The sequence below is a fragment of the Aquarana catesbeiana genome, linkage group LG02 (genome assembly GCF_042186555.1).
Source record: "Aquarana catesbeiana isolate 2022-GZ linkage group LG02, ASM4218655v1, whole genome shotgun sequence".
NCBI classification, from domain to species: domain Eukaryota; kingdom Metazoa; phylum Chordata; class Amphibia; order Anura; family Ranidae; genus Aquarana; species Aquarana catesbeiana.
The window spans coordinates 529,834,418-529,858,844 of record NC_133325.1 but is presented as its reverse complement, the minus strand read 5'-3'; the positions used below and the strand labels follow the sequence as shown (position 1 = coordinate 529,858,844).

General features: G+C 45.1%; 1 protein-coding gene across 2 annotated transcripts in view; it reads left to right on the top strand.

Moving 5' to 3' along the window:
* SNRPE (small nuclear ribonucleoprotein polypeptide E) overlaps positions 1 to 15,891 on the top strand; it is a 63,643-nt gene extending 47,752 nt beyond the window's left edge. For both annotated transcript variants that reach the window (XM_073615844.1, XM_073615845.1), the window contains one exon: positions 15,671 to 15,891. In XM_073615844.1, the coding sequence (XP_073471945.1) occupies positions 15,671 to 15,726 (56 nt within the window). In that variant the 3' untranslated portion in view covers positions 15,727 to 15,891. The remainder of the gene's footprint in view (positions 1 to 15,670) is intronic.
* Positions 15,892 to 24,427: the final 8,536 nt, after the last annotated feature.

Below are 24,427 nucleotides of genomic sequence, written 5' to 3'. Positions count from 1 at the left end.
ATCTATCTATCTATCTATCTTGGTAACGTTATTGCTAGACTATTGCTCAGCAAATAGTATTTGTCTTAAACTGCCTCTGCTTTTGTACTTAGCATTGTGACTAAAGGTCACATATCGGTCGATATGGGTTTTTCTCTGGCCGATGCCGATATTTAGAAATCGCGGCGGCGATGGCCGATTATATGATGCCGATTTTTTTTTTTTTTTTTCCCTTCATGTCATAAAATCTAACAGTTAGACCCCTTTCACAATGGGGCGTTTTTCAGGCGCTTTTGGGCTAAAAGTGCCTGCAAAATGGCTCCCCTGCAGTCTCAGTGTGAAAGTCCGAATGTGAAAGCAACCTTAAGTAATAAGTGATACAGAAAAATTCTTACATTTAAATATTAACCACTTTACAACCTGCCCATAGCCGAATGAACGGCAGCAGGGCGGTTGCTTAACTCTGGGATCACGTACTATGACGTCTTCCCAGAGTTCCCCTCTCGCGCGCCCCCTGGGGCGCACACCTGACCATATCCGTGACCGTCGGGTCCAGAGGACCCGGCGCATCACGGATCCCGGTAAATGGCTGCTGGTTGCGGCCGTTTACCATGTGATCGCACCATCAAATCTCTCCTCCCCTCTGTGTTCCGATCGGTACACTGTGAGCGGAGAGGGGGATGGATGGATGGCAGTAGCACTGTGGGCTGCATGTGTAGTGCCCACAGCGCTAACCAGTAACATCCAGCCATCCATCCATCCATCCATCCATCCATCCCTAATGCTCTGCAATGCCCTGCACTAATCTGCAATGCCCTGCACTAATCTGCAATGCCCCAGAATAATGTGCAATACCCCGCAACACGCTGCAATACCCCGCAACACGCTGCAATACCCCGCAACACGCTGCAATACCCCGCAACACGCTGCAATACCCCGCAACACGCTGCAATACCCCGCAACACGCTGCAATACCCCGCAACACGCTGCAATACCCCGCAACACGCTGCAATACCCCGCAACACGCTGCAATACCCCGCAACACGCTGCAATACCCCGCAACACGCTGCAATACCCCACAACACTCTGCAATACCCCACAATACTCTGCAATACCCCACAATACTCTGCAATACCCCACAATACTCTGCAATACCCCACAACACTGTGCAATACCCCGCCATACCCAGCCATAACCTGTGATACCCAGTCATACTTGGCTCAGCCATGCTCAGCCATGCTCAACCATGCTCGGCTGTACTTAGCCTCTGTATGTGGCCAGGCTGTGGAAGTCTCACACGTGGTATCGCCGTACTCAGGAGGAGTAGGAGAATCTATTTTGGGGTGTCATTTTTTGGTATGTACATGCTATGTGTTAGAAATATTGTATAAATGGACAACTTTGTGTTAAAAAAAAAAAAAAATTTGTTTTAACCACTTCCTGCCCGCCGGCTGTCATACGACATTCTTGATTTTGTGCGGGGATATCTGAATAATGGGTGCAGCTACAGGCATCATTCAGATATCGGCTTTTTTAGCCGGCGATTCCCTACACCATAAGAACGATCATAGCGGCTGTTCCACTGCTTGATCGTTCTTACGGGAGGCGAGAGGGAGAGATCGTTCTCCGGTGCTCCTACCGACTCACCGCTATGATCGAAGCCAGGATCTTTTTTTGTTTTATTTTTTTATTTCAGGCTTCCCAGCCTAGAGGTGAGATGTGAGGTCTTATTGACCCCATATCTCACTGTAAAGAGCACCTGTCATGCCATATTCCTGTTGCAAGGGATGTTTACATTCCTTGTAATAGGAATAAAAGAGGTTAAAAAAAAATCAAACTAAAATAAAGTAAAATGAACAATAAAAAAAAAAAAAAAAAAAAGTTTTTAAAGTGCCCCTGTCCCTGTGTGCTCGCATGCAGAAGCGAACGCATACGTAAGTTCCGCCCACATATGAAAACGGTGTTCAAACCACACATGTGAGGTATCGGTGCGATTGGTAGAGCGAGAGCAATAATTTTGGCCCTAGACCTCCTCTGTAACTCAAAACATGTAACCAGTAAAAATTTTCAAAGCGTCGCCTATGGGGATTTTTGAGTAGCGAAGTTTGGCGCCATTCCACAAACGCGTGCAATTTTGAAAGGTGACATGTTGGCTATCTATTTACTCGGCATAACTTCATCTTTCATACTATGCAAAAACATTGGGCTAACACACAAAACTGTTTTTTTTTCCAAAAAAAAGCGTTCAAAAAATTGCTGCACAAATACCGTGTGAGATAAAAAGTTGCAATGACCGCCATTGTATTCTCTAGGGTCTTTGCTAAAAAAACATATATAATGTTTTGGGGTTCTATGTAATTTTCTAGCTAATAAATAATGATTTTTACATGTAGGAGAGAGAATTGGCCTGGGTGTTCCAGAATGCCTGAAGGTGCTCCCCTGCATGTTGGGCCTCTGTATGTGGCCACACTGTGTAAAAGTCTCACACGTGGTATCGCCATACTCTGGAGTAATAGCAGAATGTGTTTTGGGGTGTAATTTGTGGTATGCATATGTGGTGTGTGAGAAATAACCTGCTAATATGACAATTTTGTGAAAAAAAAAAACTTGATTTTGCAAAGAATTGTGGGAAAAAATTACAACTTCAAAAAACTCACCATGCATCTTTCTAAATACCTTGGAATGTCTTCTTTCCAAAAAGGGGTCATTTGGGGGGTATTTGTACTTTTCTGGCATGTTAGGGTCTCAAGAAATTAGGCCGTCAGTACTTCAGGTGTGATCAATTTTCAGATATTGGCACCATAGCTTTTGGACTCTATAACTTTCACAAAGACCAAATAATATCCACCGTTTTGGGTTATTTTTACCAAAGATATTTAGCGGTATAAATTTTGGCCAAAATATATGAAGAAAAATTACTAATTTTGCAAAATTTTATAACAGAAACTAAGAAAAATGCATTTTTTTACAGATTTTTCGGTCTTTTTCTCTTTTATAGCGCAAAAAATAAAGAACCCAGCGGTGATTAAATACCACCAAAAGAAAGCTCCATTTGTGTGAAAAAAAGGACAAAAATTTCATATAGATACAGTGTTGCATGACTGAGTAATTGTCATTCAAAATGTGAGAGCACCAAAAGCTGAAAATTGGTCTGGTTATTAAGGTTATTAAGTGCCCAGTGGTTAAACAAAACAAACCTCCAATCACTTCACTTGTATGTATAATTTAGATAAAAAAAAAAAAAAAAAACTATCTTAAATATTAAATACACAAAAACAGGTAATCAAAACTTTTGAACGAAAAAAATGGGCTAACTTTACTGCTTGCTTTGTGTTTTTTTTTTTTTTTTTTTTTTTTAAATTTTTAATTCATTAGTGTATTTTTTCCAAAAAAATTGCGTTTGAAAGACCGCTGTGCAAATACTGTGTGACATAAAATATTGCAGCAACCGCTATTTTATTACCTAGGGTCTCTGTTTAAAAAAATATATATAATTTTTGGGGGTTCTAAGTGATTTTCTAGCAGAAAATACAAGCTTTTTACTTGTAAGCAACAAATGTCAGAAAAGATTTAGTCTTTAAATGGTTAAACTGAGAACTCCTACACACGGAGTTCAGTTCATTGATGAGTAGAAACATTGTATCCTTTTAGCTTCTTTTATCAGACTTGGCAGGCTGCCCAGAGAGAAGTCGCTTCACCGAAGACTTCAGGCAACTTGCATTGACTTTCTATTACAGACGTTATAATGCAGATTAATCACCAAATATCGTCCGCTATATCGGTCGACCTCTAATTGTGACTTCCAAAGCTACCACAAGGGCGCCAAAAATTCCACCCCCAGGCGCTGGGAACTCCAGTCATGCCTCCACACTGTAATCCTCTCCGGAGATACCAAATATGACAAGCCAGGGTGAGTCATTGGAACCTATTGGTGGTGCAACTGCTTCTCACACTTCAGCCCCTGTATACACGACTGAAGATGCATTTTCCTCTGCCCTGCTGGGCTTAGAAGGAAGATTAGCTGCTTTAACCGCATCCTCCATCCAAGGAGATAGGAAGCCCTTTACCAAGGGAACAGTGGGCACAGGATGAGGTATTGCCCTCAGGCGATCACGTAGAAAAACAAGCCGATTTATTCCTCTGCGGAGGAAACAACAGTTGAACCTTTTGCAACCTCTCAATCTGAGAGCTTGATGGTACAAACTCTTATGGAGATGGTTTGTTCCACTTTCATGCTACCCCAAACAGAGTCAGCTGAGTTTGGTCCCTTCCTTGGGTTCTTTAAAACCTTTACAACCTTTTCATGCGTTTCCGGTCCATGCATTACTAGAAAAACGTATTCTTGCTGCATGGGATCATCCGGATAAGCATTTTCTCCCTCCAAAAAGTTTCTCAGTTCTCTATCCCATGGAGGAAAAATTCACAAAAGATGGAAAGTACCTGCAGTAGACGCTATGATTTCAGCATCAATAAAAATGTAACTTGTCCAGTAGACAATGCACAAATGCTTAAGGATCCAACAGATAAAAAGTTGGATTTTTTTGTTAAAATCCTCTTTTCCTTGGCAGGTGCCGTTTCTCAGCCTGGAGTCGCTGCAATAGGCATCTGTCAGTCCCTAAGGGACCAGTTTAAAAGAGGCCCTTAGGGAGGTCCCTGCACAACAGGCCAGTGAGTTAGCCGAACTACCAAAGGCTCTATGTTTTGCCATAGACGCCATGAAAGACTATTCACTAAGTGTCCTGCCTTGCGCTTGTGCTAAAACACATGTGTAGGACCCTGTGGTTTAAAAGTTGGTCAGCCGAAGCCCCTTGCAAAAAAGCTTCTGACTTGTTAATCTTTTCATGGGGAGCGATTTGGTGAGGATTTGGTCAAATACATCCAAATGATTTCTAATGTGAAAGGTACTTTTTTTTTCCCCCAAAAGAAGGTATAAAGTCCTTTTATTTAAACGGACTCCTTCCCCTACGCCAGGGGCAGCTGCCTCTAGGCAGTGGCGATGGCCTCCACCATCAGACTCTAGAGGAGAAAACATTCAGCTCCTGTATACATGATTGAAAATGCATTTTTCCTCCGCCCTGCAGGGTCTAGAAGGAAAATTAGCGACTTTAACCGCATCCGCTATCCAAAGGCATAGGAAGCGTGTTAGATCCCCCTCCCCCACCTTAGACCCCCTTATCAAGGGAACAGTGGGTAGAGGATGAGGGGTTACCCTCAGGTGATCAGAAAGAAAGGCAAACCGATTACTCCTCTGAGAGATTGCTGGTACAAATCGCTTACAGAGATGGTTCTTGCCTCTGTCAAGCTACCTCAATAGTCAGCTGATAGTTTCTTCTTAGATTCCTTAAAACCTTCACTGCTTTTTCATGCGTTTCCTGTACATGTACAGATCCATGCAGAAATTCAACAGATCCATTCTAGTCCAAAAAGAATCTAAATCAGTTCCTGAAAATCCGCTCCTTTCTATGGAGTCGATCAGGTCAGTAGTTTCTATCCTACAAGGAGGAAAACTTCTGGCGTCTTTCGGCATCAGGGATGCATATCTGCATGTCCATATATTTCCCGCTCACCAAAGGTTTCTGCGGTTCTAAGTAGAACCGCAGCATTTCAGTTTGTAGCCTTGCCCTTCAGGCCAGCTACAGCACCTGGAATGTTCACAAAAGTGCTAGCCCCACCTTAAGGGCACAGGGCATAAACAGTCTTGGTATACCTAGACGATCTATTGCTAATAGACCAATCAGTGTTCAGAGTAAAGTGTATGCATTACAACCAGTTACCTGGAAAAGTCTGGGTTGCGTTCTCAACCTAGAGAAGTCTCCCTTAAAACCGCTAAAAAAGCTGGAGTATTTGGGTCTGATCATAGATACAGCCCAGAAAAAGGTGTTCTTACCCAGGCAAAAAAAAAACTACTCCATAAGAGAGTTAGTGCAGAGGGTCAGGTCAAAAGGAGATCCCTCCATTCGCCTTTGCATGAGGTTGTTAGGAAAGAAGCAGTTCCCTATGCCCAGTTCCATTCAAAACTGTTGGAAAACAGTATTCTATTTGCTTGGAACAAAACCATCCAAGCTTTGGACTTGCCAATGCAGCTGTCCCCAAGGGTGTCCCAAAGCCTCAATTGGTGGTTACTAAAGCATCTGCTAAAAGGAAAATCCTTCAGACCAGTTATCTGGAAAGTGGTAACAACAAATGACAGCCTTTCAGGCTGGGGAGCAGTACTAGAGAAGACAACTGTCCAGGAACAGTGGTCAAGAACCAAAAGAGCCTTGCCCATCAACATCCTAGAGATTCAGGCAGTGCATCTGGCTCTGAAAGCCTGGACTTCCAGGTTAAGGGATTGTCCTGTCAGGCTCCAATCCATCAATGCCACAGCTGTGGCATATATCAATTAGCAAGGGGGCACCAAGAGTCTTTCAGCGCAGAGAGAGGTGAACCATATTCTAACTTGGGCAGAAAGAAATATTCCGTGCCTATCGGCAGTCTTCATTCAGGGAATAGAGAATTGGCAGGCGGACTACTTGTGCCGCCAGCAGATTATTCCCAGGGGAATGGTTTCTTCACCCCGACATATTTTCCCTCCCCGTCTTTCAGGACAGCCACATTGAGAGACCTTGGCTCCTCCTCTTCCTGGGAAACACTGTGCCAGCCCCATAAATTTACTCCTTCCCTGCCAGCCTCAGTTATTTGTGTTTCCCCCGGTGGGGAGACACTGCGTTAGGAACCAGGCCTAAACAGTCAGGGAGACTGGGGGCTATATTTCTAAGAAGTCCCTAACTAAGAGACAGGGGTCTCTGGGGCAGCAGCAGGCTACTCACCGGCCGCATCTCGTCCCCCTCCCCCACTTCGCCGAGCGCTGGTGGAAGTCTGGGGAGGCCCTCATTCACAGCCACAGGGCTGTTTGCAGGAGACATCTCTGTCCCCCCTGTACAGTGTACAGGCTGCAGTGGAGCCAAGCGGGCCGGACGACGGGTGACGTCATTTCCGGCGGGGGGCGGATGTGTGTCCTTTGACCCCCGGGTTCCGGGTCGCTGATAGAGGGCCGGGCACAGGATGGAGATGAGTTGGGGAAGGGTTCCCCCTCTTCCTAGGCTCTCCCTCCCCCTTATGGTTCCTGTAGTGGGGGGAGGGGAAGGAACCCCTCAAGGGGGGCGGGGGGGGGGAGACCAAGTCCCTCATTTTATAGGAGGGACTTGACTCTCCCCATGGTTGTATTCTTGTGTGAGGCTTTTGGGGATATTGATGGGCGTTTGTTTTTTTTTCTATGTATTTCAGAAATCTTCTGAGAAAAAACCCCCTCACAGCTCTAAGAGAAAGTGTGCCTCCTGTAGGGGATACCCTAGGGGAGGCGTGGAAAAAGGTCTTATGTAAGGACTGTATTGATGCACTTGTTAACGAAAGGGCATCTGAACAAGAGTCAGGGTTAGCAGCATCCGTTAAGGAATTATCCTCAACTTTCCAATCATTTTAAATCCCTGTGTGAAGGGTTACAGCTTCCCCTTAAACCCTCACCTGCAGCACAGAATACAACCCCGCTCTTCCCAGCTCTGCATCTTCCCAGCCTGGGGCCACTACTTCAGCAGAGGAAGTGGCAGGCACTTCCAGACAGTGCTACCTCCAGTTCTCAGGATGACTCGGAGGAAGAGAGTAGGGAGGGGGAGTGCAGAAAGCCCTCAAGGTACAAGTTGTCCCTTGACGAGGTAGAGAACCTCCTAGGGGCTATCTACACCACCCTGGGTATCCAGGAGGATAAAAAGACCCTATCTCTCCATGACCAGATGTATAGGGGACTAGAGGAACAGAAAATAAAAGTATTTCCTGTTCATGAGGTTCTAATAGATACGGTCATAAAAGAATGGCAGGATCCCGAACGGAAACCCTTCCTTCTTTTCTGGGTCCCTCAAAAGAAGATTCCCTTTTTCGGACAATCCTGCCTCAATCTGGAACAAGAACCCCAGATTGGACGCAGCATTCTCGCAAGTGTCCAGGCACACAGATCTGGCCTTCGAGGATCTGGGAGCTCTGACAGATACCAAGGACAAGAGAATTGATTCCCTGTTAAAGACCTGGGAATCAACTCTAGGTAATCTGAAACCAGAGATGGCAGTCACGGTGGTGGCCCGAAATCTCGAGCACTGGCTTACACAAATCCAGGCTCATATTGAGGCAGGTTCGGCAAAGGAGACCATTTTGTCATTTCCAACAATTCTAAGAGGCGTAGCATATATAGCGGATGCTTCGGCCGAGTCAGTGCGCATGTCAGCCAGGACTGCGGCACTTGCCAACTCAGCCAGAAGAGCCCTCTGGCTCAAAACATTGCCAGGCGACAATGCCTCAAAAGTTAAACTATGTGGCATTCCGCTTACCGGTGATCTACTTTTCGGCCCAGGTCTAGAGACAGTACTAGACCGTACCGCCGCTAAAAAGAAGGCGTTCCCAGTGGAACAAAAACCCCCGAATCAACCCAAGAGGGGGTTTCGTCCACAAAAAAGCAGGCCTCCCAAGTCACAGGAGAAAAAGACTTGGAGGCAAAGGAGAAGCGATTTTTCGCCCTCCTGAGCAGCCCAGTAAGACCCAGTGACTCAGGGGTCACAGTGGGGGGAAGATTGGGAGCCTTCCTTCCACAATGGGAAGTAAACTCCCCCAACCAATTTATCCTGGGGATCATACGAAGGGGGTACTGTCTGGAATTTACAGAACCCCATCCGCGTCGAAGCTTAAGAACGCTTCTCCCCAGGTGTATGGCGAAAGCAGTGCCCTCCTAGGGGCATTAAAGGAACTAGAACAACAAAATGTAGTTTGCAGAGTTCCAAAAGAAGAAGGGGGACAGGCTTTTATTCACATGTTTTCGTGGTGAGAAAACACTTGGGGAGTTGCAGGTTAATTCTAAACCTGAAACCTCTGAACAAAGTGATTGTTTACAAAAGATTCCGGATGGAATCGATATTCACAGTCAGGGCGCTACTTCCCCAAAACTGTTACATGGTGTCACTGGATTTGAAAGACGCTTACCTCCACATCCCCATTGCGGATGCCTTTCAAAAATTCCTGCGCCTGGCAGTAAAGGTAGAAGACAAAACTATTCACCTGCAGTTTCAGGCGCTGCCATTTTGGCCTATCCTCGTCACCCCGAGTATTTACGAAGGTCATGGCAGAGGCCATGGCTTTTTTGCGAATCGGGGTATCAATTATTGCATACCTAGACGATCTACTTCTCTTTGCACCATCCTCAGAGCAACTAATTGGGGATCTGGAATTAACAAAGACAACCCTGAGAGGGCTAGGATGGCTACTAAATCTGTAAAAATCCAGCCTTATTCCAGCTCAACAGATTTCCTACCTGGGATACCTGCTGGATTCTACTCAGTTTTTCTCCCACCAGAGAAAATTCTGAAGCTGGACCAAGCAGTAGCGTGCCTTCAGAGCAATCAGCAGGTACCAATACGGGTGGCCATGTCAACCCTCGGACTACTAACTTCTGCCATCCCGGCAGTCCAGTGGGCAGGCCTTCACTTCCGTCCCCTGCAGGCACTGATTCTAAAGGTGTGGGACCACAGCCAGGAGTCTTTAGACACTCTGCTTTCAATCCCTCCTTGGGTCAAAAGGTCCCTTTGGTGGTGGAGGAAGCAGATAAGTCTGTCACATGGGAGCCTGTGGATCATTCCAGTGTCCAGAGTGATTACTACGGACGCAAGTGGCAGAGGCTGGGGGGCACATCTGGGACCTCGGTTGGTGCAGGGGACATGGAAAAATGAGGAGCTCAAGAGGTCCTCCAACTGGAAAGAACTAAAAGCAGTAGGACTGGAACTCAGAACTTTCAAGGAAGACCTACTGGGACAACAGATCCAGATACGGTCCGACAACTCTTCGGTCATTGCTTATATAAACAAGCAAGGTGGCACGAGAAGTGGGGTTCTGTTAAGCCTAGCCACAGAGATCCTTGGCTGGGTGAAAACCAATGCTATGTCCCTTTCAGTGTTCCTAAAAGGGAAAGAAAACATAGTGGCCGACTTTCTCAGCTGAACACAGCTGAGAGAGGCGGACTGGGTACTCAATCAGGAGGTTTTCGACCTTATAGTCAGGAGATGGGGCCTCCCAGAAGTAGACCTATTTGCCTCAAGAAGCAATACAAAGACCCCATACTTCTCTCTCAACAGATGGGAGCATGCGTTAGGGGTAGACGCTCTGACACAAAGCTGGCACTTCAGAGTTTGTTACGCCTTCCCACCTTCGGTGCTTCTGCCAGCTGTTCTAAGAAAATTCCAGGTGGAAAACACTATGCTAATTTTAGTGGCTCCGTACTGGCCCAAGAGAGCTTGGTTCTCGATCCTCGGTCAGTTGGCGGTGGAACCTCCCTGTCTCCTTCCGACCAGGAAGGATCTCCTATCGCAGGGCCCAGTTCTCTGTCCCCAGGTAGCCCGCTGGAACTTAGCCGCCTGGCTTCTGAACAAGAGATTCTAAGAAGCAAGGGCTTTTCCGATCAACTGATTAGCCACCCTCCTTGATAGTAAAAAAGAGGAGATGCACCAAATCTACCAAAAGGTTTGGGGGCGATTTAAGGCTTGGTGCCTAGTAAACTCTTTTAAGGTGCAGAGCCCTATAGCAGACCTGGAGTTTCTGCAGTGCGGGGCTGATAAGGGGTTAGCCATCAGTACCCTTAAAAGCCAGGTTTCAGTGCTTAGCGCATACCTAGAGAAATCCCTGGCCACCAACACCTGGGTGGTCAGGTTTTTCAGAGCCCTGTCAAGACAGAGACCAGTGCAGGGTCCTTCTTTTCCTAAGTGGGACCTTTCCCTGGTCTTGCAGGTTCTGACTGAACCCCCGTTCAAGCCTTTAGAAGAGTGTACTCTAAAGGACCTAACGTATAAAGCTGTTTTTTTGGTGGCTGTAACCACAGCCAGGAGGGTCAGTGAAATAGAGGCCCTTTCAATTAGACCCCCCTTTTTGTGTTGTATTTTCGGATAGAGTCGTTTTTAAGACTGATCCGGCTTTTTTACCGAAGGTGGCTTCGAAATGCCATAGAAGCCAGGAAGTAATTTTGCCAACTTTTTGTCCTAATCCCTCAAGTGAAAGGGAATTTAGGTTTCATACTTTAGACGTCAGGAGATGTATCCTACGTTATTTAGAGCTGACAAAGTGTTTTAGAAAGTCAGACTCTCTCTTTATTTTTGCGGAGCAAGAAAGGGACAAAAGGCGTCTAGACGCACCATTGCCAGGTGGCTCAGAATAGCTATTAGTCAGGCCTACAGGCTAGCGGGTAGAGAGGCCCCCATGGGAATTAAAGCACACTCTACTAGAGCTATGGCAGCTTCACAAGCGGAAAGAGCTGGAGCAACGCTAGAGCAGATTTGCAAAGCAGCCGTATGGTCCAGTTTCACCACATTTGTGAAACACTACAGAGTGGATCTGGTATCAGCAAGTGAGCAATCCTTTGGGCGAAAGGTATTGCAAGCTGTTGTCCCACCCTAAGTGATAAGTGCTCGTCTATCCTCTCAATGTGGCTGTCCTGAAAGACGGGGAGGGAAAATTAAAGTTACGCTTACCGGTAACGTCTCTTCCAGTAGTCTTTCAGGACAGCCCTAGTACCCACCCGAAGTTTTGGGGGGTCTTGAGGAAGACCTAAAAAAGGGCACAATAGTAATATGTGATAGTATGTTATTAACGTGTTCTTGTGTCTCCCCAGCTAACCGGAGGTGCTCTAGAAAAAACTGAGGCTGGCAGGGGGAGGAGTAAATTTATGGGGGCTGGCGCAGTGTTTCCCAGGAAGAGGAGGAGCCAAGGTCTCTCAATGTGGCTGTCCTGAAAGACTACTGGAAAAGACATTACCGATAAGCGTAACTTTAATTTTCGGGCTGTTTGTCAAAGATGGGGGACTCCGGATGTAGATCTTCTAGCATCCAGTTCAACATAAAGTTAGTTAACTTTGTGTCCAGAACAAAGGATCCATTCGCATGTAGAACAGATCCGTTGGTGATACTGTGGGATCAGTCCTCACTGATCTATGCATTCCCTACCTATTCAATTGCTGCCTCGACTTCTTTGCAGGATCCGGCTGGAAAGAAAACAGGTAATTCTGGCAGCACCAGCAAAGTAGTCCATTCTACTTTACAAACACTAAATTTAAGGGCCTGGCTATTGAAAGCCACATTCTGAAGAAACGTGGGCTTTCTGGGTCAGTTATCTCTAATTTGATTAATGCAAGGAAACCATCTTCCAGAACTATATATTATAGAGTCTGGAAGGATTATGTTTCCTGGTGTGAATCCAAGGGTTGGCACCCTTGGAGATATCGTAGGCAGAATTCTTGCCTTTCTACAATTAGGCGTAGAGATGAAGTTGGTTTTGAGTACTATTAAGGGCCAAGTCTCAGCCTTATCGATTTTATTTCAAAGACCACTTGCTACGCATTCTAATAGGGCGTACACACGGTCGGACTTTGTTCGGACATTCCGACAACAAAATCCTAGGATTTTTTCTGACGGATGTTGGCTCAAACTTGTTTTGTCTACACACGGTCGCACAAAGTTGTCGGAAAATCCGATCGTTCTAAACGCGGTGACGTAAAACACGTACGTCGGGACTATAAACGGGGCAGTGGCCAATAGCTTTCATCTCTTTATTTATTCTGAGCATGCGTGGCACTTTGTCCATCGGATTTGTGTACACACGATCGGAATTTCCGACAACGGATTTTGTTGTCGGAAAATTTTATCTCCTGCTCTCCAACTTTGTGTGTCGGAAAATCCGATGGAAAATGTCCGATGGAGCCCACACACGGTCGGAATTTCCGACAACACGCTCCGATCGGACATTTTCCATCGGAAAATCCGACCGTGTGTACGGGGCATTAGTCCGGGATTTTATGCAAAGGGTGATGCAGACTAATCCGCCAGTTAAATCGCCTTTTAAGCCCTTGGGACTTGAACTTGGTTTTGTCAGTGTTACAAAAACATCCATTTGAACCGATACAGCATATTCCCTTAGTCCTTCTGCCAAGGAAGCTGGTATTTTTGGTTGCTATATCCTCTGCAAGGAGGGTTTTGGAATTGACTGCTCTTTCTTGTAAAGAGCCATATTTGATTATTCATGAAGACAGAGTGGTGTTACGCCCTCGTCTGGGCTTTTTGCCAAAAGTGGTTTCAGGTTTTCACCTGAACCAAGATCTTGTCCTGCCATCATTTTCTTTCTAAAACCATGTTCCAGGGAAGAAAAGTCACTACATTTGTCTTGATGTGGTGAGAGCAGTGAAAATCTATTTAAAGGCAACTGTTCAGATTCATAAGACTGTCTTATTTATTCTGCCAGAGGGTCCTACGAAAGGACAGGCAGCGTCGAAATCCACTGTCGCTAAGTGGCTTCGACAAGTGATAATTCAAACTTATGATTTAAGGTCCAAGATTCCCCCGTTTCAAGTTAAGGCACACTCTACCAGGGCGGTTAGTGCTTCTTGGGCAGTGTGTGACTAGGCCTCCCATGGCTCAGATCTGTAAGGTCGCAACTTCGTCTTCAGTGCATACATTCACAAAATGTTATCAGGTGGATGTAAGGAGGTATGAGGATATCGCCTTCGGACGCAGTGTGCTGCAAGCAGCAGTAGAAGTCCTCAAGTCTGGCAGAATGACGGCGGCAAAGTGGTTGCCATATCCTGACCAGACTTCCTATTTGTCGACTTTCAGAATATGGATCCAGGGGCGCGCATCACTGCGTTCGTTGTTGCGGCGTGTCAGTCTGACACACTGCAACTCCGATCTAGGTAAAGAGTCCCTGACAGAGACTCTTTACCACGTGATCAGCAGTGTCCAATCACAGCTGATCGCAATGTAAACGGGAAGAGCCGTTGATTGGCTTTTCCTCACTTGCGTCTGACAGACGCGATTAGAGGAGAGCCGATCGGCTGCTCTCCTGACGGGGGGGGGGGGTCTGTGCTGATTGTTTATCAGTGCAGCCCCCCCTCGGATGCCCGCCCAGGACCACCAGGGATGGCCACCATACTGGACCACCAGGTATGCCACCCTAGACCACCAGGGAAATGCCAATGAGTGCCCAGGCAGCTGCTAATCAGTGCCAAAGCAAAATGCCTGCTAGTGCCACCAGTGATGCCTATCAGTTAAATCAGTGCCACCCATAAGTGCCCATCAGTGTCGCCTGTCAGTGCCCATAGGTGCCGCCTTATCTGTGCCCATCAGTGAAGGATAAAACATACTTATTTACAAAATTTTATAACAAACTTTATTTTTAATTTTTTTTTCAAATTTTTTGGTCTTATTCGTTTAGCAAAACATAAAAACCACAGAGGTGATCAAATTCCACCAAAAGAAAGCTCTATTTGTGGAAACAAAATGATAAAAATTTAGTTTGGGTACAGGGTAGCATGACCGCGCAACTGTCATTTAAAAAGTGACAGCACTGAAAGCTGGAAATTGGCCTGGGCAGGAAGGTGCCCTGTATTGCAGTGGTTGATGTTAATTTTTGCACAAAAGATTTGTGTGAGCGCTGCAGAAATTGTTTGTAGTGTTTGATTTAGACTGTGTCCTAGCTTGCTGCCCCACAAATGTTTTTACCCACTTGTTGCTCTACTATTTGGGATTGAGCCCTTTATTGTCACTTTGCAGGAGCGATCACCCAAGGGACCCACTTTGGTTATCTCCTGCAAAGTACCCTTATAGACTGTCACATTTGTGAGACATTTCTCAGCAGCCCTGTCTAATGAGCAACTCTTTTTCTAATCCTTCACAGGGACAAAGTAGTCTTGCACCCAAAACCCTTCTATACCTCTAAGTTTGTATCGGTCTTCATTATACTATCTTCCTTGTATCTCGCATTCAAAGTAAATTGAACTTTGTTTCTATTGTTTCTTTGTAGTCACAGCAGTTTATCTGAAAGCCACAGCCTTTAAAAAATAAACAAATTGTCCTGCCTCCAGGTTCACTATTGGAAAAGACAGCTCGTTTATAAGATTCTAAAAGATCTGGTACCTCTGTTTTGAGAGATTGGTGAGGGTTTCCTTGGTATTTCGCCATCAAGCGTCTGTTGCTCAGCTTTGCAACTCTGCCAGCTGGTCTTAACTTCACATGTTCTCCAATTTCTATGTGGAGGATGTCAAGGTCCTTTCAGTGGCGCTCTTTGGGTGTTTTTGACCCCCTATTTTGTTAGAGCCGTTAGCACAGTTCTGTTTTCCTTGTTGTTGGCCACCCTTCTGATTCATTGTTTGGTAACATCCCAGGGTCTAGGAATATGCAATTCCTTTATCTTGTACAGTACAGACTCCCCTTGCCTCTGTTCCTGTGTTACTCTGCATTGCTTGCTAAAAACTGGAAGAGACGCATCCAAAGCTTTGCCAGTGTCCAGCACTTGAAGATGGTAGCCTTTAACCCCAGGTTTATGAATATACAGTCTGTGTCCTGTACCGTACTCCAAGATGCAGAATTTACAGCCAAGTCGATTTTCCTTTTTTTCAGGTCGTGGGCAGACTTTTATTTCTTGATTTTATTATGTGTCAACTATAATTTGTTTTGTAATGATATTGAAATCAGTTGTGAGGGTTTTTTTATTGTTTTTTTTTCGTCAAGACGAGTAATACATTTGACCTTTTTTGAGTCAATGCAGGTTAAGTAAAGTAAAAAGTACTTTATATAGTGTAGTTTCAGAATTCTTAAAACTGTATACACCGAATACTTATGCTTTTGTTTTGTTTTTATAGGTCGCATCATGCTGAAAGGAGACAACATCACACTGTTACAAAGTGTTGTGAATTAACGGAATGAAGTTTCCTTCCTTGTTTAACTTTTTTTCTTTTTCATTATGTATGAAGAACTAGTTATCCAGTTTAAAAAAAACAAAACAAAACAAAAACACTGTAGACTGTTTGTTTTTGTAGTTGCATGTACAAACTTGTTTTTGATAAAGATTTTCAAACTGTCATCTTGTACTCTTATCTGTGTTTAGTGCTTTGTTTTTTTTTATCGCATTGATTCCATTGTTTTCAAAATGACTTTGCACTTTGGTCTTTTTCATTGACTTTCAAAGGAAACCGCAAAGTGCAAACTGCATGAAAATGTACACCTTAAAGTAGAACTAAAGGCAAAACGATTTTTTTTTTAGTTTAGGATAGAGTGCAGATGGCCTAGAACACATGACGGTTTTTATTGCTGTCTGAGCCCCTGTTAAGGAGATTCAACCTCTCTATTTGTCCTGTTTACTATTATTAAAAGTAGAAGTAAAAGAAAATCTCAAATTTTGGGTTGTCCCCAGAAATGTAATAGAGGGGAAATCTTTTAATGGGGATTCTAGTTCTGGTGACCTAGGGGTCCCCAAGAAATTCCCTTAATTTGCAGTGATTTCATCTCACTTCCTGTCTGGCTATGGCACAGGAAGTGAAAGGAAATCTCTGCAATGGGACACGGCGAAAAAAAAAAAATCTAACAGAGGTTAGAGAGAACCCTCTCTTGCTCTAGCCAAAAAAAATATATTTTGTCTATAGTTATATATACTTATTAATATTTATAATAATATTTATAGTTGTATATACTTTAAGGCTGGCTATACATGAAGCAAATTTCTTTCCTACAACCGCGGGTTTGACTGTAGTGCAGGGGTAGGCAACTTTAAAGAGGTGGAGTTCTAACTAAACAACATGGGAGAAGTCAAAGATCACCGGCACAGTGTCGCCTCATACACACGATCGGATTTTCCGACGGGAATTGTGTGATGACAGACTGCTGGCGGAAAATCCAACCATTTGTACTTCCATTGGACAATTTTGTCGGATTTTCCGGGGACAAATGTTGGATGGCAGGCTTATAAATTTTCCGCTGACAAATGTCTGTTGGATTTTCCAATCGTGTGTACACAAGTCTGTCAGACAAAAGTCCAAACACACATGCTCGGAAGGAAGGACGAGCCAGAAGCAGTCGGTCTTGTAAACTAATGGAGAATTAACATTCGTAACTCGGCAAATTATGAAATCTCGAAATGCAGAGCACATTCTCCACTTCTTTTAATGGCATGATAATGAAGTAGCTTTGCTGGTGATACTGATGGCGTTATGGCAAAACAAATTTCTTACCGTACATCATGGGACACCGAGCCAAAGTAGTTACTATGTAGGTTATAGGCCACCTTCAGGTTTGGACACTGGCACACCCTAAGACAGGAAGTCCACTCCCTACATAACCCCTCCCACTACTGGGAGTACCTCAGTTTTTTCACCAGTGTCTTAGCTGTTGGTCACGAGTTAAGATGTGCTGTGCTGAGCTCCACTGGAGCAATCCTTGCTGGGGCTAGCTATGCAGTTGGATCCATTCAAAGTGTCTTTTAGGCCAAATTGAATGGCCCCCGGGCCTTGTGTCCGAAGAAACGAGGTTTTGCCTGTAACACTTCTCCTCTTTGAGAGCTGGACCCCGGGAACCAGTACTTTCGTATTTTAAAGCCATAAAGTTTTACTGGCGGAGTGCTATTACAGGTCCAGGAGTGGGTTCTCCGAGGGTCCCCTGTTCCTGAAGGTTGTTAACGGAACCGACCGTGAAGGATGAAGATTGGGTCTGTTGTTTTTACCACAGAAAACCCTGCAGCAGGAAAGGTAAGTGGAGCTTATATTTTTATCAATTTGATTGATCATTACCTACTTCTGATGGACTTAGTATTTCCTTGTAAAATCCCATTTATTTTGGAGAAAGAGGTGTTCCTCTTTTCTCTCCCTTTTTGCATGATATATGTTATTAGGGATTGGGAGATTTGTCTGTACTATCCCCTGGTATAGTCCAACCACTCATGTTCATTAAGTGGAGCTTTTGTAAGGGATTTTTAAAATTTTCTTATGAAAATTCTCCTTTACATGGTAAATTTTGTTCTGCCTAAGTGTCGCCACTGGGGGCTGTATGAAGCACGTACCTTCTCATGCTTTCCTCAGAGATCATGCTGTGTCAGGAAGCAGCATGCTTTTTCCTCTGGCTAGCAGACAGACCTCCGGTGAGTTTGGGGGGGGGGGGGGGTTTCTTCCACAGAAACCCCCCACCTGGGCTAAACTCTCACTCTCTTCACGGGGAAGGGGAAAGCTAAAACGATTGGCGATGCCGTTTTCTTTAACCACCCCTGCATGGCGGCGGCTCTCAGGTCTCCACGCCATCCCTCCCTCACTCACAAGCCAATGCCGTTGGATCAGAGGCCCGCGCTTGCGCGGGAAAACTTTTCAAAGAGAGAGGAGGGGGGGCATGATGCGACAGAGGGGTCAGGGCTTAGCGCGGCGTTGGCGTCCTCCAACGTCCAGCGCGGGAGTGTGTTTTAAAAACTCCATTTGTGCTGCTGCAAGGTGTTGAAGGGACACAAGAGCAAAGAGGGGCATGAAAGTGGTTTGGTGAAACAGGCATTTCCTATTGACACATTTACTGTTAGCAGCAGGCTGAGCATTAATAGCAGCGACAGTGGCTGGACTATTGCTCAAGCAGTGGATGCGATCCTTCTGGTAGTACCTCTGCTTTGTGCATCGGGCTATGGTCGGAAGGCGGGGGGTAAAAACACCCAAAAAAAGAAAGGCTCAAGAAGGACTTATTCATCCACAAAAAACCCTAGAACCACCTAAAAAAAAAAAATGGCATCCTCCCCTGAAGGTTCTGACTGCTTTCAACACTGCAACCCCTGTTTATATTACTGAAGAGCTTTTTTTTTTTCCTCAACCGTTTTAGGGCTGGAGCAGAAGATTGATGCTTTAATCGCATCCCAGAGTGGGTCTAAACACGATACGTCCCCTTCCATTACCCAGGACCCTCAAACTGAGGAACCGGGGGCGAGAGATGAATTTCTCTCAGGTGACCAGAAAGAGGCTGATGACTCCTTCTGAAGAGTCAAATATGGAAGGATCGGGTTCACAATCTGAAAGATTGATGATACAATCTCTTACTGAATTGGTCTGTTCCACATTCATGCTGCCATTAGCTGAGTCAGTTGATGATCCCAATTCTTGTTTGGGTTCGCTAAAACCTCCCCAAGCTATTCATGCTTTTCCTATCCATTCATTGCTGAAAAAGCTTATGTATTCTGAGTGGGATCACCCAGATAAAGTTTTTTCCTCTGAAGGGGTTTTCAACACTTTATCCTATGGGGGATGAATTTAATAAGAAAAGGGGGATGCCAGCAATGGACGCTGATTTGACTTGTTCAGTAGACAATGCTCAAATTCTAAAGTATCCAATGGATAAGAAGTTGGGATTCCTATTTAAAAACTATTTTTCTCTGACAGGTTCAGTGGCAGCAATCGGTGTATGTCAGTCCTTAAGAGACTAGTTTAAACAGGTGGTCCAAGATTATTCCTGATCAGCAGGCCCAAGATTTGGCCAGGATACCAGGGGCGTTTTGTTTTGCAATAGACGCTGTGAGAGATTCTATTCTCCAGGCCTCACACCTTACACTCAGGCTGGTGCATATGCGTAGAGTGGTTGAAAAATTGGTCAGCCGAAGCACCATGCAAAAAGCTCCTGGCTAATTTTCCATTTCGCGGTGAATGGCTGTTTGGGGACGATCTGGATAAATACATTCAAAGAATTTCTAATGGGAAAAGTTCTCTTTTGCCAGTTAAGAGGAGTAAGCGTTTTTCTTTTTAGCGAGCTTTTTCTCCAGTGCCAGGAGCATCAGCCTCCAGGCAGATACGACGGCCTCCACCATCAGTTTCAAGAGGTAAACCTCAGGGTCAACCCCAGGGACAAAAGAAGCCCTGGGGAAGGAAACCCACAAAACAAAATACTAAGACCTCCTTATGAATGGGCGCCCCTGCTTGCTCCAGTGGGGGGGAAGACTTCTGCAGTTCTCAAGGGTCTGTCAGGAAGTGTCAAGACAAATGGTGGCTTCCTCAATATCTCTGGAATACAAGCTAGAGTTCCTTTCTCCTCGTTTTCTTAGATCAAACGTTCCCAGGGATCCAGAGAAAAAAAGGTTGGTGGTCCCCGTGGAAGAGCAGGGGTTATGGTTTTATTCAAACCTTTTCATGGTACCAAAACCAAATAGGGATGTCAGACCTCAAAGATCTAAAACGTTTTTTGAATATCCGCTCTTTTCGCATTGAGTCAATCTGATCAGTGGTCTCCATTCTACAAGGTGGAAAACTGCTAACGTCCATCGACATCAAGGTCGCTTACCTCCATGTACCTATTTTTCCCACTCACCAAAAATCTCTACGCTCCTTCCTGGAGCACATCAGTTTTTTCGCCAGTGTCTTAAGGTGTGTTGGTCACGAGTGAAGATGTGCTCTGAGGAGCTCCACTGGAGGGATCCGTACTGGATTTAAATAGCCTCCATAAAGACCAGATCCATCCAAAGTGCCACTAAGGCCTAAAAGGATGGTACCTGGGGCCTCGTATCCGAAGCACAAGGTTTTGCCTGTAAAGCCTCTTTGTAGGGCTGGACCCCAGGAGCCCAGGGCTTAGGTCTTGCTACATTACCTAAAGCTTCCTGATGGGGTTCTTTTTACAGGTCCAAGGGAGTCTAACCCCGTTTTAGGGACCCGGTCCTTGAAGGTTTGCTAAACGCAGCCCGCCGTGATGGGTGAAGGTTGGATTTTCTGTCAACCACTTGCCAAAAGGCCCATAGCCGAATGACTGTTACAGGGCGGTTGCATAATCCAGCTCTCGCGTGCCCCCTGGGGCGTGCACCCGAGCACATCCGTGACCGGACTCGGAGGATCGCGGTAAACGGCCACTAATCGCGGCCGTTTGCCATGTGATCGCTCTGTCAAATGACGGAGCGATCACTTGTAAACAAACCGCCGTCATGTCTTGACGCCGGTTCCTCTCTCCCCTCTTGTGTACCGAACGGTACAGTGTGAGAGGAGAGGGGAGAGATCGGATATCAGCAGCACTGTGGGCTGGATCTGTAGTGCCCACAGCGCTGCTCTGTGACAATTGCAGTCACATCCAGCCATCCATGCTCAGCCATATTCTGCAATACCCTTCAATACCCTTATTTACTCTAGAGTCTGATAGCAGAGGCCGTCGCCGTCTGCCTAGAGGCAGAAGCCCCTGGTGCAGAGGAAAGGGCCAGTTTAAATGAAGGGCATTTATACCTTCTTTTGACTGGCAGAAGAGTACTTTTTCCACTAGAAATTGTTTGGTTATATTTATCCAAATATTCGCTCCTCATGAAAAGGGAACCCAGTTAGGAGGTTTTTACATGGTGCTTCAGCTGACCAATTTTTTTAACCACAGGATTCTACGCATATGCACAAGCATAAGGCAGGAGGCCTGCTGAATAGAATCTTTCTATGGTAAAGCATAATGCCTTTGGTAGTTCAGCCAAATCCCGAGTTTGTGCAAGAAGCTCTCTAAGGGCCTGTTTTAAATGGGTCCTTTAGGGATTGGCAGATGCCTATTGCAGCGACTGCAGGCTGAGTAACGGCACCTGCCATGGAAAAGGCAGACTAACAGGGATTCCAACTTTTTATCTGTTGGATCCTTAAGCATCTGTGCATTGTCTACAGGACAAGTTAGGCTATTATTCACACTAGAAATTGCAGCATCAATTGCTGGTACTTTCCATCTTTTTGGAGAATTTCTCCTCCAGGGGATAGAGAATTGAAAATCTCTTAGTAGGGAGAAAATGCTTATCCGAGTGATCCCAGTCAGCAAAAATAAGCTGTTCTAGTAATGCATGTGCAGGAAACGCATGCACAGGATGAGAAGGTTTTAAAGAAACCCAAGGAAGAAGCCGAGCTTTCAAGAGACTCCGTAAGGGGTAGCATGAAAGTAGAACGAACCATCTACGTGAGAGTTTGTATCAGCGATTTCTCATATTGAGAGGCTGAAAAGGTTCATCTACCGTTTTTTTTTTGGCAGAGGAATCATCGGTTTGCTTTTCCCCCTGATCGACTGAGGGTAACACCTCATCCTGTGCCCACTGTTCCCCTTGCAAAGGTTCTGAAGTGGGGGAAGGGGATCTAGCACGCTTCCTATCCATTTTGAATGGAGGATGCGATTAAAGCTGCTAATCTTTCTTCCAGACCCTGCAGGGAGGAGGAAAGGGCATCTTCAGTCAGGTATACAAGGGCTGAGATGTGAGAAGCAGCTGCACCATCAATTTGTTCCAATGGCTCACCCTGGCTTGCCATAACTGGTAATTCAGGCTAGGATGACAGCGTGGAAACGCGACTCAAGATCCTAACGCCTGGGGGTGAAACCTTTACTTTTTTGTTTTTTTGTGGTGTTTTTTGGTAGGCATAGTCCTAAGTACAAAAACAGAGGAATTATACCATTTGCACTTAGTCGCTGAAAATAGTCATGACATTTAAAGCTGCTGTCGTCCTGTATGAGGAATGCCAGTTTTGCAACCCATACGTGTCCCACAGCTCAACTCCTGTGTTGCAGGCTGCTTGTTTCCTCCTCATCAGGTGAGGAGAGACTGTCACAGCTGTAGCTTTATCTGTTTTAGCCTGCCGTGCGTCCTCGTGGACGTTCACGGCACCTCCTGGAAAAAAAACTCCGCCCCTTTTTATATTTAAAATGTTCCCGCGCTTGTGCGCAGTGTTTTCAGGTCCACAGACCCAACACGAGGGGGGGAAGGGGAAGCAGAGACCCATCCAGGCAGCAGGCACAAACACAGAAAAAAACAGCCAACAGTAATAAACTTAGCGGTAGTAGCGGGACCTCCACACCCCCCCCCTCCCCCACGGCGGGTCATAGAAAACCAAAACTCCCGATACCCAAAGTCTCTAATCACTTATTGCAGCAGCGCTATGTGTCAAGCCGATCCGGACACATGAAGAAAAAAACATCAATGATCAAGGAGATCCAGGAAAGTTCAAATAGCTGTGTTCTATAGTGGTAGAGAGCTTCTTTCACCAAGGATAATCACCACGTGCAGGGGACATCTCCCCAATGAAATTGCACTCACCAGAAAATCAGCATACATAAGCCTTAATATAACAGCTTTCCTTCTCCTTCATCCAGCCACCAGATGTCAGTCACATTCTTAGTTGATACCGCATTACATATGGGAGGAATGAAATGACCATATAGCGTAATATTGCTAAAACAATTTTATTCAAACAATCAAAATATTCCCCCTTTGTTAACATGCGTACCAGATATGCAGTTAAAACGAGCATTTGTAAAAAGTGCACTGTGCCTGCTATCCCGTCTCCTGGGAGTTCCTCCGGAGCGTTTACTGGATACAAGAACCAGCCTACTTCTTTGTTCCTCTCCGGTGCGTGGAACGCACACGTCACATCCAGGGGATTACGCCACTGATGCGTTTTGTCACTTCTGGACGTCGTCTGGGTGTAATTCACCTTCTAGATGGCCAGTATTTATGTAAATGACAGTTGCGCCAGCCAATCGTGTGAGTCCTGCTAACCGGACCACGTCCCGCATGAAGTCATGCTCTGCGAGCTGTCAGCAATGGGGGATAAGAGCTTCACACACCATTAGCTTACTTGAATGCATTTGACCACTGCAAACTTGTCATCACTGGCTATTAAATGGAAGCTGACACACGACCGTTACAGGAATCCACCATAAATGCATTATCATCTGTGATTTAGCAAGCGGATATGGTTTTTTACATATAAAAATTACGATGTACTGCCCGCTAACCGCAAGCCAATGTGCATCCTAAACCTGATCGCGGTGTGTGTGTCATTCTGATGAGATGTGATTATATCCCGTATATAGATGCTTCACACTCAACTGTCAGCATAACTACGGGTATACATTGTAAACATGCATGTAAAATATCAAACAAAGCCCAAAAGGCAATGTTAAAAAATATTGCAGCATTAATGTTAAACTAACATACTGCCCTAAAATATATATCAAATATGGCAAATATGAATACCAATACAATAGTAAAATTATCTAAAATTAGAATATGACCTACATATAATTCAGGGAAAATGATATGATAAATATGTAAAAATCACAAAAAAATCAATTCTAAAATTACCACTTCAAATATATGACACTATGTCTAAAACTACTTTTAATACGTATATCACAGACTGTTTGTGATTATACGTATTGATCAGTGCTATATGTCACTACTAAGAACCACTAAAACCCATTATGTGTCACTGATAAAACAATTAATGTCCAGCTCAATGTTGAGGCCCTTAGGGGAGAGTACATCCACAGAGTGGATCCACTGAGTCTCACGTTTAGATAATTCCCGGATGCGATTCATACCTCTCCAGTGAGTTTGTAGATGCTCAACCCCCCAAAATTCCAACCCCGCTGGATCCCTATTGTGTTTCAACTTGTAGGTCCTTGTCCTTGTAACCTTGTAACCAATTTTAATGTTGTTGATATGCTCAGAAATTCTGATTCGTAGCAGTCTCTTCGTGCGGCCTATATAAATAAGGCCGCAAGGACATTTGAGGGCATAGACAACATAAGTGCTATTACACGTTATAAATTGATGTCAAAAGAACGATCATTAACGGGTGACACAAAATTTTCAATTCCCCTCAGTGGTCTGGTGA